We start from the raw sequence: 16,669 nt of genomic DNA on the forward strand, positions 1-16,669 counted from the left end.
ATTAAATAATACGGGGTGTCTATTTAAAAATACACATGTTTGTGTTGAAAATAGTATTTATTTTCGTTTTAAAATTTCTCATAGTATTTGGTTTCCTAAGCCCCTGCAGTTTTTTAATATCTGTTGTTGTTCAGAGATATTTGAGATGGCAGTGTTAGGTGAGACACCCTCTCGAAGTTTCACACACACACACACACACACACACACACACACACACACACACACACACACACACACACACAGAGAGAGAGAGAGAGAGAGAGAGAGAGAGAGAGAGAGAGAGAGAGAGAGTCTCAAGAAAGTTTCACGTTAATTAATTTGTTTGAAATTTAATTAAGTATATAATATATATTTGAACAATTAAAGCACTGGTAATGAATGAAGTTTTACAGACTTGCGGGTGCTCACCCATATTATGCTGAAACAAAGCTGAATTCTGCTCAACAACATAGAATAAGTTTGTATTAGTGCACACGCCTTCCCAATGTGACACCGACTGAAGGCAGTTAGCACTGGTCGCATTCCACCATCAGTGAATCACCGAATGACGCCGCCCAGTATGGTTACAACAGCCAACTAGACTCGCTGCAACGAGGAACTTCCTTCATGTCGAACGCCTTATCTCTATGTAGTCCGCGCACGACGGTTTAATAACACTACACTGCTCGGCTTTCACTGCTGTGTACAACTAGTTTTAAATTACACTGTGGCCCCACACCACCTCACCCCTGGCATAAACTCAGCTTCGACGAAGCACTGCAATCCGCATTCACTTGTCCGTCCACAAATATATCGAGCGGTCCGCCCTTTCCTCCTTTAAGCTACGGCGCTGCACGCTCGTCACCTTGCGGTGAGCGATAGGAAGATTCTGTGCAATCGCCTACGGGCCGTTTCATTTACAACGGTCTTCTGTTTCATCTTAGCCTAGAAAGCTTCCATTTTATCGCTATGAGCAAGTTTTCTCTCCTCTGTCCACTTCGATCAGCTGGTTTCTGTGCTTCCATCCCTTGTGGAGTGACCTGCCGGAATTTGGGACTGTTCCGTATGGTTTCTAGCGAAATTTCAAGATGCTCCAGGACTGATTTCACTGTGGTGATACTTTTTTTCTTGGACGCTCTCCCTCAACCTGTCGTGGTAAAGCTCCTATTCGTAACTCTGCTGAGGTGCATGTGGGTCAAACGTCCATAGAAGGCCAGTCGCCTCTTCCTAAGAGCTGTGTATGTCTTCCTAAAGATAGTACAGCACACCGTTGTCTGATCCTGTAGGCGTCATTTTTCTTCTCTTATTGGTGCTAGAGTTCTCCTTGGGATTTTCCGTTCCTTGAACTCGGTTTCCTGAGTGGACACTTTCTGTTCATCAACAGACATCCAGGAAGGCATACAATACGAAGGTTCTTACTGCTAAGTTGTGTTGTTTAAGGTTATTGGAGATGTAAATTCTCTTTCAGTAGTGGTAAACCACTTCCAACTTCGTTTTCTGGTATCTATTGCCAGTTTCTCTCTCATTTGCTGAAATCCACTCTCCTAGATATTTGACTGCAGGGACTTTACGAACGGTGGGGCCTTCTAGTCGAATTGCAGTAGGACTTCCTTTATGTTACTAAGGAACACAGTTTTTTGGATACTGACCTTCGAACCGGTCTTAGCTGCTGTGCTGTGTAAGCTCTGTAGCTGAAGAGTAGCCTCCTCTATATTGTTAGCTAACAAGAGAAAGTCTATGCAGGGTACATTGAGGTTATCTTTCTTGAATCCAGTCTTCATTCCAGTTCCTGATGGAAATGTGCAAGTCCATTCCCTTGTAATCCTCTCCAGCGAGCAACTGAATAGCACGCACGAGAGGCCGTCACCTTGTGTAACTCCCATATGAATGGTGAAACACTCAGAAAGATTATCTATGCATCTGACTACGAAGGTGGTGTTCCTGAGAGTGGCCCACACTAGACTGGTGGTCTTCTCATCTAGGTCCACTTCTCGTGCGGTAGCGGTGAGAGCCTGTCTGTCGAAGTCCACTAGAATGGCTACCCAGGGTTGTGCTCCGTGACACCGGTATAGAGGGATGGTCTTGAGGTTTCTATTTGCTCTGTGCAAGATCTACTAGCTCGAAAATCAGCCTGATGTTCGCCTACTTAGGAGTCACCTTGATTGGTGAATAAATACACTCCTGGAAACGGAAAAAAGAACACATTGACACCGGTGTGTCAGACCCACCATACTTGCTCCGGACACTGCAAGAGGGCTGTACAAGCAATGATCACACGCACGGCACAGCGGACACACCAGGAACCGCGGTGTTGGCCGTCGAATGGCGCTAGCTGCGCAGCATTTGGGCACCGCCGCCGTCAGTGTCAGCCAGTTTGCCGTGGCATACGAAGCTCCATCGCAGTCTTTAACACTGGTAGCATGCCGCGACAGCGTGGACGTGAACCGTATGTGCAGTTGACGGACTTCGAGCGAGAGCGTATAGTGGGCATGCGGGAGGCAGGGTGGACGTACCGCCGAATTGCTCAACACGTGGGGCGTGAGGTCTCCACAGTACATCGATGTTGTCGCCAGTGGTCGGCGGAAGGTGCACGTGCCCGTCGACCTGGGACCGGACCGCAGCGACGCACGGATGCACGCCAAGACCGTAGGATCCTACGAGTGCCGTAGGGGACCGCACCGCCACTTCCCAGCAAATTAGGGACACTGTTGCTCCTGGGGTATCGGCGAGGACCATTCGCAACCGTCTCCATGAAGCTGGGCTACGGTCCCGCACACCGTTAGGCCGTCTTCCGCTCACGCCCCAACATCGTGCAGCCCGCCTCCAGTGGTGTCGCGACAGGCGTGAATGGAGGGACGAATGGAGACGTGTCGTCTTCAGCGATGAGAGTCGCTTCTGCCTTGGTGCCAATGATGGTCGTATGCGTGTTTGGCGCCGTGCAGGAGAGCGCCACAATCAGGACTGCATACGACCGAGGCACACAGGGCCAACACCCGGCATCATGGTGTGGGGAGCGATCTCCTACACTGGCCGTATACCTCTGGTGATCGTCGAGGGGACACTGAATAGTGCACGGTACATCCAAACCGTCATCGAACCCATCGTTCTACCATTCCTAGACCGGCAAGGGAACTGTCCCCCATTGAGCATGTTTGGGACTGGATGAAGCGTCGTCTCACGCGGTCTGCTCGTCCAGCACGAACGCTGGTCCAACTGAGGTGCCAGGTGGAAATGGCATGGCAAGCCGTTCCACAGGACTTCATCCAGCATCTGAACGATCGTCTCCATGGGAGAATAGCAGCCTGCATTTTGCGAAAGGTGGATATACACTGTACTAGTGCCAACATTGTGCATGCTCTGTTGCCTGTGTCTATGTGCCTGTGGTTCTGTCAGTGTGATCATGTGATGTATCTGACCCCAGGAATGTGTCAATAAAGTTTCCCCTTCCTGGGACAATGAATTCACGGTGTTCTTATTTCAATTTCCAGGAGTGTAGTCAGCCGTGTGATAACTGACGCCTATTTTCAACTGTCGGCCAATTGAAGTTTATCAGCATTTCCGCGACCCTCTCCTGTCGGTCAGGCAAAACTGTAACCATTCGAGTAAACGTCTAGTGTAGCTATCAGTCCTATTTGAGATGGGAAGCACATACGTGAAAAATAGGATAGATCTCACGAGATTTTTTGTAAGCATTCTCCTTTGTAGCCTCACTGCATTTTCCGAGAATCCTACCAATGAACTACAGTCTACCACATGCCTCACTTACGACTGAACCTATGAGATCATTGCATTGAACATCCTTTCAAATTGTCACAACCACGTATTCGCAAGAGTTGAGTGATTCCAGTGTTCCTGAGTGCATTACGCGTTCCCGTACCTCGTCAAATGAGGGTACGTCCAGAATTGTCGTACATGGTCGTTTTGGAGGTTCAGGTGTTATATGGGGAGGCATAATGTTGCATGGACGTACTGTTCTCCAAATCGTTGAAGACGATACACTCGCCGGTGAACATTATGCTGACATTGAACTCCTTTCCCATGTTCGTCGGTTCATGGGTGAGTTCGAATCTCACTTCGTTTTTGTGTATTAAAACGTGCGACCGCACCGAACAGCGCAGGCAGAGCAGCTCTTGGAACGAGGGAATATTCGGCGAATGGACTGGCTTGCCCGTTTCACGACTTAAGTCCCATCGAGCGCGTATGGCATGTATTGGGGGGTATTGCACATTGCACCACTTTCATGTGCACCAACGACCATCCAACAGTTTTCAATAGCACTGGTAGAGGAATGCAACGCCTTAGCACAAGAGCTCCTTTGCAACCTTTTGGCCAGCATGGGAACACGTTGCAGAGTAGGCATTACCGTCTGTGGTGCTCACACTCCCTGTTAAAAACCATGTCCGGCCTTTTGTAAAGTACACGGGATCTTAACGAATTGCAGTGATTTTAGTGTAATTGTTGTCTTTGAATAAAAGTGTCATTTCTGTTCGTCACATTGCGTATTTCTTTCAGTTACCTACTACGCTATACTCTAGCAGTTCATTCTATGTATGGTCTAACTTTCGTCGTGCTATGTTATTTGGCAGGTACATATCATGCAAAAATAAGTATTGCACAGCAGCGTATTTTATGGGCGTTACTCACTTATCACGACACTGTGCGCTATTTTATGATGCATTCTGTATTTAAACTTACGCCACCATGTTTGAATTACTGAGGATTTTATTAATGGTAACAATAATTACTCCTTGTAATAACGACTAAATACATTTTACAGGTAATTTTTTAGGATGCAAGATCATTCGGGTGTTGTAGGATTACACAGTGCTCCTATCATAATATGCGCACTTGGATGACTTCCTCGGTTCTAAATTAATTAGGTCAGACTGTGTCAAAACATTATTCTTTCACACAAAGAATCAAAGTATCCAGCCATGAAAATATTTGATCAGCTGCCTTGTGAATTAAGGCAACTGGAAGATAATGAGAGTTTTAAAAACAGATTGAAATTAATCACTCGACAACTACTTCTACTCCACAGAGGAATTTCTGAGTAGCTTGTAGATATGTGGTTGGATTGCTTTTAACGAATGTGAGATGCTGATACGTTAATAATCGGTGTATCCGCCAGTACGCTGAATGTAAACATGCAGACGTGCATGCATTGTGTTGTACAAGTGCCAGATGTCAGTTTGTGGTATAGAATTCCATGCCTGTTGCACTTGGTCACTCAACACAGTGACGGTTAACGTTGTTTGTGGATGGAGCTGGAGTTGTCGTCCGATCGTGTCCCATATGTGCTCGATTGGAGAAGATCTGGTGATCGAGCAGGCCGAGGTTCAAAATGGTTCAAATGGCTCTGAGCACTATGGGACTCAACTGCTATGGCCATCAGTCCCCTAGAACTTAGAACTACTTAAACCTAACTAACCTAAGGACATCACACACATCCATGCCCGAGGCAGGATTCGAACCTGCGACCGTAGCAGTCGCGCGGTTCCGGACTGCGCGCCTAGAACCGCGAGACCACCGCGGCCGGCAGCAGGCCGAGGTAACAGACCGACACTCTGCAGAGCACGTTCGGTTACAACAGCGTTGTGGGCGAGCGGTATCCTGATGGCAAACACCCACTGGAACCCTGTTCATGAAAATATCAACACAACAGTTCGAATCACCAGACCGATGTACAATTTTGCCGTCAGGTGTGTGCGATAACAACGAGAGGACTCCTGCTGTCATACGAAATCGCACCTCAGACCGCAACTCTGGGTGTAGCTCCAGTGTGTATAGCATGCAGACAAGTTGATGGCTAGCCTGAAATGGCCTCCTCCTAACCAGCCCACGGTCATCACTGACACCGAGGGAGAACCAGTTTTCATTAGAAAACTCAACAGATTCCACGCTGACCTCCAATGACGTCACCAGTGTCTTAAATGGCGATCGTTTGGAATCAGTACAATACACGCTACAGGGGCACTTGGTTTGGAGATGTCCTTGAAGTAACCAGTTTGAGGCAGTTCGTGGTTTCATTGTGGTGCCAACTGCTGCTCTAGTTGCTGTTGCAGATGCAGCAAGATGCACCAGAGCCATGCGCCGAACACGATGGTCTTTCCTCTCGTTAGTGCCAAGCGGCTGTCCGGAGCCGGTCTTCTCGTGACCGTACACCCATGTGACGTGCAGCGACTATATTCATACCAAGTTCTTCCGCAGTATCGCAGAAGGAACATCCAGCTTCTCGTAGCTCTATTGCACGACCTCGTTTAAACTCAGTGACATGTTGATAATGGCGCCTTTGTCTCCTTAAAGGCATTCTTGACCAACATCAACTCACAACGGCCAATCTCAAAGGCAACTAAAGTTCACGAACGTTACTGCATGTATTTAAAGCAAACCTGATGTGAATCCTCGTACTGGAGCAGCTAGCACCACTATACTATCATTTAGATGCAGGAACACGCCTGTAAACTTTCATTTGGGTCGCAAAACTCCTTCTTTGAGTTGCGATATTTTTTCCGTCATTGTACAAAGAGAAAATTGTATTGCAGTATCTCAGATCTCCAGCTGTCTACAAATTGAAGCACATCTGCTAATGACTACGTTAAGTCGTCAGTATTTTTAACACGTTGACCTTTGCCACAATAATCAGGAGAGATATTCCTGAGTAAAAAAAAGTACTTGAATTAAATTTTCGTCTGTGATGCTATACGGCTGTAATCAAGATTTAAATGAGTCGTCCGACAGTACGACGTTGTCTGTAACGTTTCAGATTTGACTTTAGGAACTCAAAAAATCATAAAACTAAGCCCTCATCGTCAGTACATGCATGTGTAGCAAAATCAGTTGAATATGAGTTCAATAGAAGATTGTGAACGACACTTTTTTATTGGCAGTAAGCTTGCAAATTACATCATATTCTACATACATACTTCACAGCCACCGTATGGTGCATGGCAGAGGATACCTTGCACCAATACCAGTCATTTCCTTTGTATATAAGAAGAACCCTTTAGTTCGGCCAAATCCACAACTGCGCATTTCTTTCCATGAAACTCACTTCTGCCCCAGTTTTGCAAACTTTAATGATTCTATCTGCCCAGACTTCGCCCTCATATTTGAAATGTCCAATGTCAAAATCTTTAATTTTAGACGTTATCCACTGTCTCAGCGTTTTCTATTATTTCTCTTAAATATAAGTTCAATGTATCAACGGGATAAGGGCTGTGATGACTTCCACCTATTCTCTTTAGCTGTTTATTGTTCATCATTTACTGCTACTCACCCGTAATTTGCATCAAAAAGAGCTATTTTAACTTGAAGTACCTACGTACCGTACCAACAACGTAAAATAATTTAAACTGAACACCCCATAGATGGAAATTGTGGACCATAGTTACGTCTGAAAATTGAAGTCTTTATCAAATATCATATAATGTAAAATTCTTAAAAATATGTGACTCGTCATTACAAGGCATATTTAAATTTCCTTCTCTGGCTATGGCCACACGCGAAAGTTTGCAACAAAATCAAAATCAAAATTTCACAACAAACTTCAACAGCAGCTGACACATTCCAAGTACGTCGATCTAGTAATTTGGCGGTTTCATAGAGCGCAGGACCTACTAGGCTTCCAACTGCAGCACAAAAGATCTGCAGGCAACATGTGTACGGCAGCTTGGACCACATTTACGAGCCCGGACCACAGTTGTGGGAAATTACGGTAGTTATGGGATGGAATGTATTGAGTTCCGTCTGGCAGCTTTTAGCAGCAAACTCACAGCTGTTGTTAGAATCTTGCAGATAGCAGACGTTAGAAACCTCTTGTCCTTTACGACAACTTTTCGTGCATTGAAGCCGAAACACTAGGTACTCATTGTTTGCAAACAGTACGGGAGTTTGAGAGGTAACGTCTGTATGCACAGACATAGGGTTGCTAAGTGGCGCCTACGAAACAAGCGAACTCGCAATGAAGGTCACTTCGCGACAGAAGGCAGCGCTCTAACCAGTCTCGCGTTCTTCGGCGGCGACTCGCAGAAGTTTTTTGCACGCTTATGCCTACGTCAACACCAACTAAGATAAAGCTGTTCGGCATGACTGATGAGATTTCTTGGAACCACAGCATTTGTAATTGACTGCATCACAATGATGAGAAGAGACGTAGCATAGGCTTAAAACGTTTAGATCGCTTAGCTTGAACACTTAGTGGTATTGGAAAACAGGCGACTAAACTTCAGAAAATATTTAACGTGTTTCTTTCGTGATAATAGCATCTTGAACGTGAATACTAAGAGTAAAATTTGTCCAAATAGAGAGCCCGACATGTAAAAATGAAACGTCGTCATCATGAAAAGGATTCCAGTCATAATAATAATAATAATAATAATAATAATAATAATAATAATAATAAAGTTCAAAATTTAGCATCGATGTCTGAGACTGGGCATCGCCGATAGTTTAGAGCCTCTAACAACAAGCATGGCCAACAGCTCTCAAGTAGTCCCACAATCCAAGAATAACAAACAGGAGCGGATGTAAATTGCATGTCGACTGTGTCATTGGCCAAAGAAGTACACTGACATCGATTGCCTTTGACCTTAAAACGTGTAAAACGGGATGTTGAAGATACTTAGTTACGCTACTGCAGAAAACGAAAAACAAATATTGTAAACTGAAGGCCAGTATCGGAAGGTAGAAGACAAAGTGTGACCTAGAGGTTTCATCTCACAAAGTATGTATATTAACGACATGAGGGTAATTTGATTCCGGATCTACGGCCATAATCCACGAAGTCTGTAGGAACGATATCTCAAAGCCGATACGGTTATGCTCCCGTGGTTATCTCGAAATGGGCTAGAACACAGAAGATTGTATTAATCCAGTATTGTGTTCACCACAATGCTCACATCTTTCCGATATTCTTCTCGACACGTAACCAATACACCTGACACTGAGCACCGATTTTTTCGTTCATGTGATCAGTATCACTGTATCAACTCATGTGTGTGTCCACTAAATGTTAGGCTGTAGTGAATAAGGAATGGTCAGACCCATGTTCTCCCTGTACTCCACAAGATGACTCCTCAAACAGCAGGAATCAGTCAAGGAGTGAAAAGGTCACTCACAGGTTACCATTAGCAGATGGCCGGAAGCTAGGAAGACAAACTTCTTGAAGAAAACGTGAAACTCTTTGTAGTGTCATATTCTGACAGGTGATATGTATTACTTTCCTACAGGTACATACACTTCAAACCACGGTGAAGTGCATGGACGAGGATAAGTAATTACACGGTGGCCGAGCGGTTATAGGCGCTTCAGTCCGGAACAGCGCGACTGCTACGTTCGCAGGTTCAAATCCTGCCTCGGTATGGATGTGTGTGATGTCCTTAGGTTAATTAGGTTTAAGTAGTTCTAAGTTCTAGGGGACTGATGTTCTCAGATGTTAAGTCCCATAGTGCTTAGAGCCATTTGAACGACTTTTTTTTCTTTTTGTAAGTAAGTACAAAATTTTCCACAGCACTGAAGACCGGAGTGTCAATCTGAGAGCAGTGATTTTCGTGCTAACAGAACTATACTCGACAAATGGTGTTTTTCTTTGCTGCGAAAATAAATATCCTAGTCATAAGAGTGCGAGATCAAAAAAAGGACGCAGAGCATTAGATGCTGCGCCATTTTGTCGTAAGCGTTACAAAGTATACCTAAAATGCCCATCGTGGGCTTATGGTTTGGAACCAAATGGAACAGATTTCCACATAAGTAGCTGTTGAATCCCTGTCATTGCATATGTGGCGAGCAATACATTTTCTTTCGGTTTGGGAATAGTTCGGTTGCTAAAGCAATCGAACAGTGTACGCTATCACTGTTCTGATGAGCTTCAACGGCGCCATTGCTGTATTGTTACGAAATGGTTGCCGGAACCAAAGCATTTTTCGGGCTGTACTGCAACAAACTATGGGGCCAACGTAGGAGCTTCCTCCGTGGTTTGTAAATTTAGTTCCACACTGGCGACTACTTAAAAAGAACAACATTCTTATGAAATCGGTTAATTGCTTGTGCAAAGTTCATTTGTCCAGGAATGACAAAGTAACTGAGAAGTAGGCTATCTAACTCTTTATGGCTGCGTATTACTGAACGACTGTCGAATCTAACCAGATTGTGTTTCGTTAGATATCTTCATGATTAGAACTGCTGTAAGCCTCCTAATATATTTTTGAAATGATCTTAGTACGTGGAAGTACGTCTTCAGAAAAATTCCCTGAGCATTTGCCCCTTCCTACACAAAGTTTTGGCCCCAGAGACAATTTATAACGCAGTTTGATGACATTTCATTAACACTTTTTAAGAGTGGAGAACGCTTACATTGTGCAAAGAAAAGGAAAGAGGGGCATAAGTGGACAATCGAGTGAATTTTAAGGTCGCAGTTACTTCTAGAAACTTCATAATGTGATCAGTGTGGTCAAACGTTATGAGCGTGCGAGCCTAATGTCTGTCTAACCTGAAACGTGGAGTAAATATGTGTAATAGTCAAGTCAAACATTTGATAAGCAGCATGCTGTCTCGAAGTCTCCAAAGCACCACTTACCATCAAAGCTGTAAGGCTTGAAAAGCATAGGAAAAGATTTCTGCTGATAGCAGTTTCCTGAAAAGCTTCTGCTGGGTGCAGTTTTGTTTCACATTGACCGACTTCAGACAGAACTCAGAGTAAAGATCATGCTTGACTTTAGTGCGGACTGGAAAATGACAGATATGCGGCCGCATTTTGGACATGAATTTCACGTTGGGACTGAAAGTAAATCGTATAGGCTTTAGTTAAGTTTCTGATTACCGTGGCTCAATTTAAAAGCATCATGCAACTTAACACTTGTCCTGTAGTGGACCATGTGGTGTGCAAGACCACCGTATGCAGGGTGTATCTGAAAGAAATGTGGAAAATGAGAAGGCTGGTAGTGTGGGTCTTTGGCCAGGGCAAAGGCATACCGTGAACGGAAACACTTCTTTTCAGCATGCTTTTATGCTTCCTTACAAGTGACACGCTACAAATGCCCACTTCATTTGTCAACAGTTGTTTTAAAGTATCTGTTTGCCAATATTGAGCAACAATAAAGAATACTCCGAGATACAATGAAGCCGATTGTAACAAACCACCTCAATGGTTAGTTTTTAAACATAGTAGAGGTGTGGATTAAGATTTGAGTGAAATTGTTTTCATGTGATCTGGATTGTTATCGTTTCGTTTGTTGAGACAATGGCTTTGAAGAGCACGGGCGCTCCGCCGTTGATATGCACCCACAGAAATTTTGGAAAGTCGGCGCCATCGAGCCATGGCTGAAATGGGGTTCCAGTTACTGCCACACCCTCAATATTCTCCTGACTTGGTCCCTGACGTGAGTGTTCTCCTGTCGGAGTATCGGCGGTTGCCGAAAATGTCACGTGGCTGCATTCCCACAAATTGTTTGAACGTAACTGCATATTACTGCAGTTTTAATTGAATGGAATTAGGTAATTGCACCATCAATGAAGTCAGTAATATGTAGTAAATCAGTTACTGTCTTATTACGCTCCCCTGTGGCACACTATTGCTTCAGCATTTTAAGAGGACGATTTTATTCGTTTTGACTACCACAAAATTTTTGAATCTTTTGAAAACTTGGTTGTATACCCCACAGGCACATATTTTTTATAGAAGAAGTCGATATGCTACTCAGTCAAACATTTACCGAAAGTCTAGAAACATCGAATGAACTTGGCTTCGCCAGTCCATTGTATTGGGTAAACCATGTGGAAGAATGTGATTTGAGTTGCGCATCAAAGTTCTCGGAACCCATACTGATTTCCGCGGAGCAGTTCATTTTGTCCTGGGTAGATAACATTGTTCTAGGATGCAGTTACAAATAGAAGCATGTGTCGGAGAGCGATTGCTGTAGGATTTGTCGATGACATACAAAGCGTCAGTCCCAATACTGCCCGTGATTTCAGTGTGTTTAGTTTGATGGTGGCAGCCATGATTGCCGCTGAAGATGATACATTATACTATATCGCGACGCCTGTGTTAAGCAGCACATAAAAGCGGCGATTGTTTGCAGGTCGGCCTCCTTTTGGCTGTGGCGCTGGCCTTGGCTGCCGCCAGTGACGAAGACACAACACCACTGGACTCCTCCACTGGGTCACCAACTAACTCTGTCGACGAGGAATCTTCTAGCAGCGAAAATGCTGCTGTGCTCTCAGGTAAACCACCTAACAAACTCATCGGCGAGCTTCTCAAGAATAAATAAAATAAATAAAAAATAAAAAGCTACTTCTTGTGGTAATCAAACTTGACAACTGATTCGCAATACATACTGTCCTTTGTTGTTCCTTGTACTCGTGTACGCTGGCGGTAGCACACCAAGTGGCATAGGGGTTACGAGACTATCTATACAGGCTAATGACAAGACTCGCTGGAAACACGCCGCCAACACTCTCTCAGCTGCCAGTGTTTAAGATAGCCACTACGGACTGGAGGGCCAGTTCGTTCTAGTTAGTCAAGCATTTCGTTCGAGTTTAGCCAGCTAGTTCTAGTCTGTTACGCCAGTTAGTTTGAGTCTGTACGCCATGGAGTTACAGCATACCACTGAGACAGAGGCACAGACTTAGTCTCTAGCACAGAGGCAGGAAGCACATTGCACCCTTATAGTGAACATAGCGGGCTTCTACTTTAACAGGATTCAGGCTACATGCACTATACAGAGGAGAGCTTCTACCACAGCACATGGAAACCAAAGTTAAGTAGCTCTTTGTTTATGAACAAAGAACCTATTTATTAATTGTCTGCAATTTGTGTTATAGAACGAGAATACTGGCCACCAACCAACCCACTCTCCTTGCTTCCCATGGTACAGCTCTACAGAGGCAACGAGACGACATAAAAGCGGCTAGAGAGAATACTGCATTCCTAATAAGGCTTTCTTTTCAAAAAGCAGTGAATAGCACAAACATAATAATAGGACGAAAATAACCTCTACAAAGACTTCAAGGCCTTAACATTAAAACAGAAAGCAGTGAGACAGATGGTTACACATGTCCTCAACAGCCTGATTAAAGCAACTATTAACAATATGGCTTCTTCAGGCTACAGTGTTAGTGCTCGTCGAAGGTAGGCACCAAGATAGGTTTGGGTCTGGCTACATCAATGTAAGAGGCTTATTAGGGTCACGCCCTCCTTACACTCCCACCTCTCCCCCACTATGACGTCACGCTTCCACCAAGATCCAAGATGCATCTAGCGCATTTGTCTCAAAACCCGTATGTTTCTGGATTCGAGGCCTGTCATCTTCAAAATTTCTTAAATATCATCTGTTTTCCACGTGTGGTGATAGTGTCTTGAGGGTAGTGGTGAGAGCAGCCTCCAAGACCACTATAAGGATAGCCCATCATTTAAAGAACTGTAGAGTTTTCATTAAACAATTGGAGCATTGGCAGACCAATTTAAACAGCTGCAACGTCCACCACTTTATGTAAAAAAATCTGCGACTGGTAAAGAATTTAGGGAGCGCTACTATGTTACTCTATTATTGAAACAGCTGTGCAGAGCGAGTAGCTCCTAAACAATTATTTCAATATGCACACTGAAGGGTGACCGATTAAGATGGCGGGCCAGGATCTCCCATCACATATAGGCCCTAACATTGCGAAAATTCTAGAATTTAAACAATGCCGGTTGTGCACGTTTTTCGATAGCAGATCTACCCTTGCACCACCCCACAAACACTTGCCTGATAGTGTCTCTGGTCTGTAGGATGGAGACGTAGCAGCCGCTCCTTGGTACGTAAAGGCTATTTTGTGGAGACAAATGGTTCAAATGGCTCTGAGCACTATGGGACTCAACATCTGAGGTCATCACTCTCCTAGAACTTAGAACTACTTAAACCTAACTAACCTAAAGACATCACACACATCCATGCCCGAGACAGAATTCGAACCTGCGACCATAGCGGTCGCGCGGTTCCAGACTGAAGCGCCTAGAACCGCTCGTCCACACGGGCCGGCTTGTGGAGGCAAACAGAGATAGCCTCAATGGCGCGTGAAAGCGAAAATTAGTGGAGTCTTTGGTTCTGCCACTTGTTTGAATAGAGAACGCCTGTTTTGTACACAATTTGTTGCAGCAGAAAGCGACAACTAATGCTTCAGAAATTGCGAGAAAGCTAAGTACAACGAATGTAAGGTATTTTAAGACACAAAGAAATTACAGACACTGACAGCGAGTAGGCATTGATTGAAATCAAGATGGAACGTTGAAAATCTGTACCGGCCCAAGATTCGAGCGTGGGCCTCCTGCTTGCTAGGCAGATACTCTGTCCCCTAAGCCACACAGACAAAGTCGTCATTACAACTGCATGGACTACCCTAGCACGCCTATCCTCACATTCAAATTCTCAAGTTCTCCCACACTACTAATGTAGTACCCCTTGCCCATTATCCTCGTTACTAGCGATATTTCCTCGATTCCTTTAAGAGTTCGATCCCGATGTACATCTGCACTAAACAGATCACTGGCCGTCTCACCTTGATTATGTATACAAGTAGCGTCTGTTCTTTCAGACATGTCCGAAAGAACTGACACGACATATACAGGGTAAATCACCTAAAATTTGCGTCGCAAATACTGCGGAAATGAGAAGTGCTCTTTATGTGCGGCTTTCACAGAATGGATAGGTAGCCAGGAGCTCGTGTTTTTAGCCAATAAACAGATTGTAACAATATTCAGAAAATGTATTTTTAATAGAAATTACCTATTTAAATTAACAAACTAAAAATGGGGTAAATCAGAATGTCAGTAATGTTTGTTGCAGGACCCTAGTGCGAGTCGTTTACGAGATATCGTATTTTGAGAAGTTTCCACACCGACACTTGTTCAATACCTGTGGTAGCGTACACTAAAGAATAACACAAGTACATACGCTAGTTATGTGGATTCTGACCTGTAACGAGAAAACTGACCATCACAGGTTGTCTTCTAAATGACCACTGGCAGCGGCAATACACACTTCCAGTCTGGTTTGGAACGACTGCTCCACACGTGCTAGCATTTCAGCGCACACCGCAGTAATACATCGTACATATCATCGGATGTAGTTGGTGTGTCCTTGTAGACACTACCTTTCTACTTTCCCCACAGAGAAATGTCCACAGGCATCAAAACTGAGGAACGGGCTAGCCAACGTGCAGGTGCTCTGCGTCCAGTCCAACGATCTGGAATGCTGTAGTACTTCGTACGCTATGGGTTGAACAGCCATCATGTTGGTACCATAGGTTCTTCCTGGTCTTCTAGCGTCCTTGAAGATGGTCTGTTAAAGTGCGTGTCATTTATAACGGCGGCCGAGTTTAGGTTCGTTCTACGCAACTGACGTCACAAAACACAGGCAGCCAATGAACAGAGAACGACGTTGCCCGAGCTCGACTGCAGTGCAGAGCACGGACGAGTGTCGTCAGTTTTAGAAACGTTCGGTCATAAATAAAGCAATTGAACTAAAGCAATGTGTTGCTAGCAGACTTTCTTTTATAGAAAGTTTGGAAAAACATTATTTACACCAATTGCTTCATATTCTATTAATTAATTAAACCAAACAAGCAATAAGCCTCCCAATTCAGGTGATAGCAAGGAAAGGTGTTTGTATCATTCTCACTAACGGCTTTTTCGCAATAAAGAACAGCGGTAATTGTTTTATTTCTTATTGTACTCCGACGAAACGTGAGTAATTCATAATCATACCAACAGTGTTTGTCGGTATTTTACGTGATATTTAAAGTCCTCCGGTAGGTGTATTGAACGACAACCTGCATTAGTGTAATGGTTAAAGTGTATGGCTGCTAACAGAAACGTTCTGAGTTCAAACCTTGATCGGTATTTAATATTTTTATTTAAAAAGAATATCGAAGTGTCTTACTTCATGAATTTTATTTGTTTGAATGTAATTTTTTGAAATTTCTAGTGACAACTAAAATCAACCATACGGAAAGTATACGCTATGGACTTTTACCTCTGCAAACTCTTCAAAATTTCGTGCAGTGGTTTACTACATTTAATGCTGCACAATAACAGCATTGAACGTCGAAATAAAATTAAGTCATTTATGGGGGGAAGGTATCAGTCAAGAAGATGTGTAAAAATGAAATTTTTGGGCCAAATAGCTTTTGCGAAATCGAATGATAAAGTGTGTCAAAGCAGTCGAAACACCATGTATCTGCACAGGCGAGCAGTGCAATGATGACAAAATCGCGCACATCGGGGAATGCGGGGAATACCTCTCTGTAGCAGCGAAAGGGTTAATGCGGCCGTGGTGGCTTTACTTCATAAACTGCGCGCTCCCCCCTAAACGTAAGTTTGCGAACTATACCATGGCTCTCCCCCCCCCCCCCCCCCGCCAACCTCCCCCCACCCCCTCCCCCCACCCCCATGAACCATGGACCTTACCGTTGGTGGAGAGGCTTGCGTGCCTCAGCGACACAGATAGCCGTACCGTACGTTCAACCACAACGGAGGGGTATTTGTTGAGAGGCCAGACAAACATGTGGTTCCTGAAGAGGGGCAGCAGCCTTTTCAGTAGTTGCAGGGGCAACAGTCTCGATGATTGACTGATCTGGCCTTGTAACAATAACCAAAACGGCCTTGCTGTGCTGGTACTGCGAACGGCTGAAAGCAAGGGGAAACTACGGCTGT

At 44.4% G+C, this 16,669-nt stretch overlaps 1 protein-coding gene across 1 annotated transcript in view; it reads left to right on the top strand.

Moving 5' to 3' along the window:
• LOC126281237 (endochitinase-like) overlaps nt 1-16,669 on the top strand; it is an 85,770-nt gene that overhangs the window by 9,053 nt on the left and 60,048 nt on the right. The window contains exon 2 of the mRNA XM_049980009.1: nt 12,057-12,198. Within this exon, the coding sequence (XP_049835966.1) occupies nt 12,057-12,198 (142 nt within the window). The remainder of the gene's footprint in view (nt 1-12,056; nt 12,199-16,669) is intronic.

The sequence above is a fragment of the Schistocerca gregaria genome, chromosome 7 (genome assembly GCF_023897955.1).
Source record: "Schistocerca gregaria isolate iqSchGreg1 chromosome 7, iqSchGreg1.2, whole genome shotgun sequence".
Taxonomy (NCBI): domain Eukaryota; kingdom Metazoa; phylum Arthropoda; class Insecta; order Orthoptera; family Acrididae; genus Schistocerca; species Schistocerca gregaria.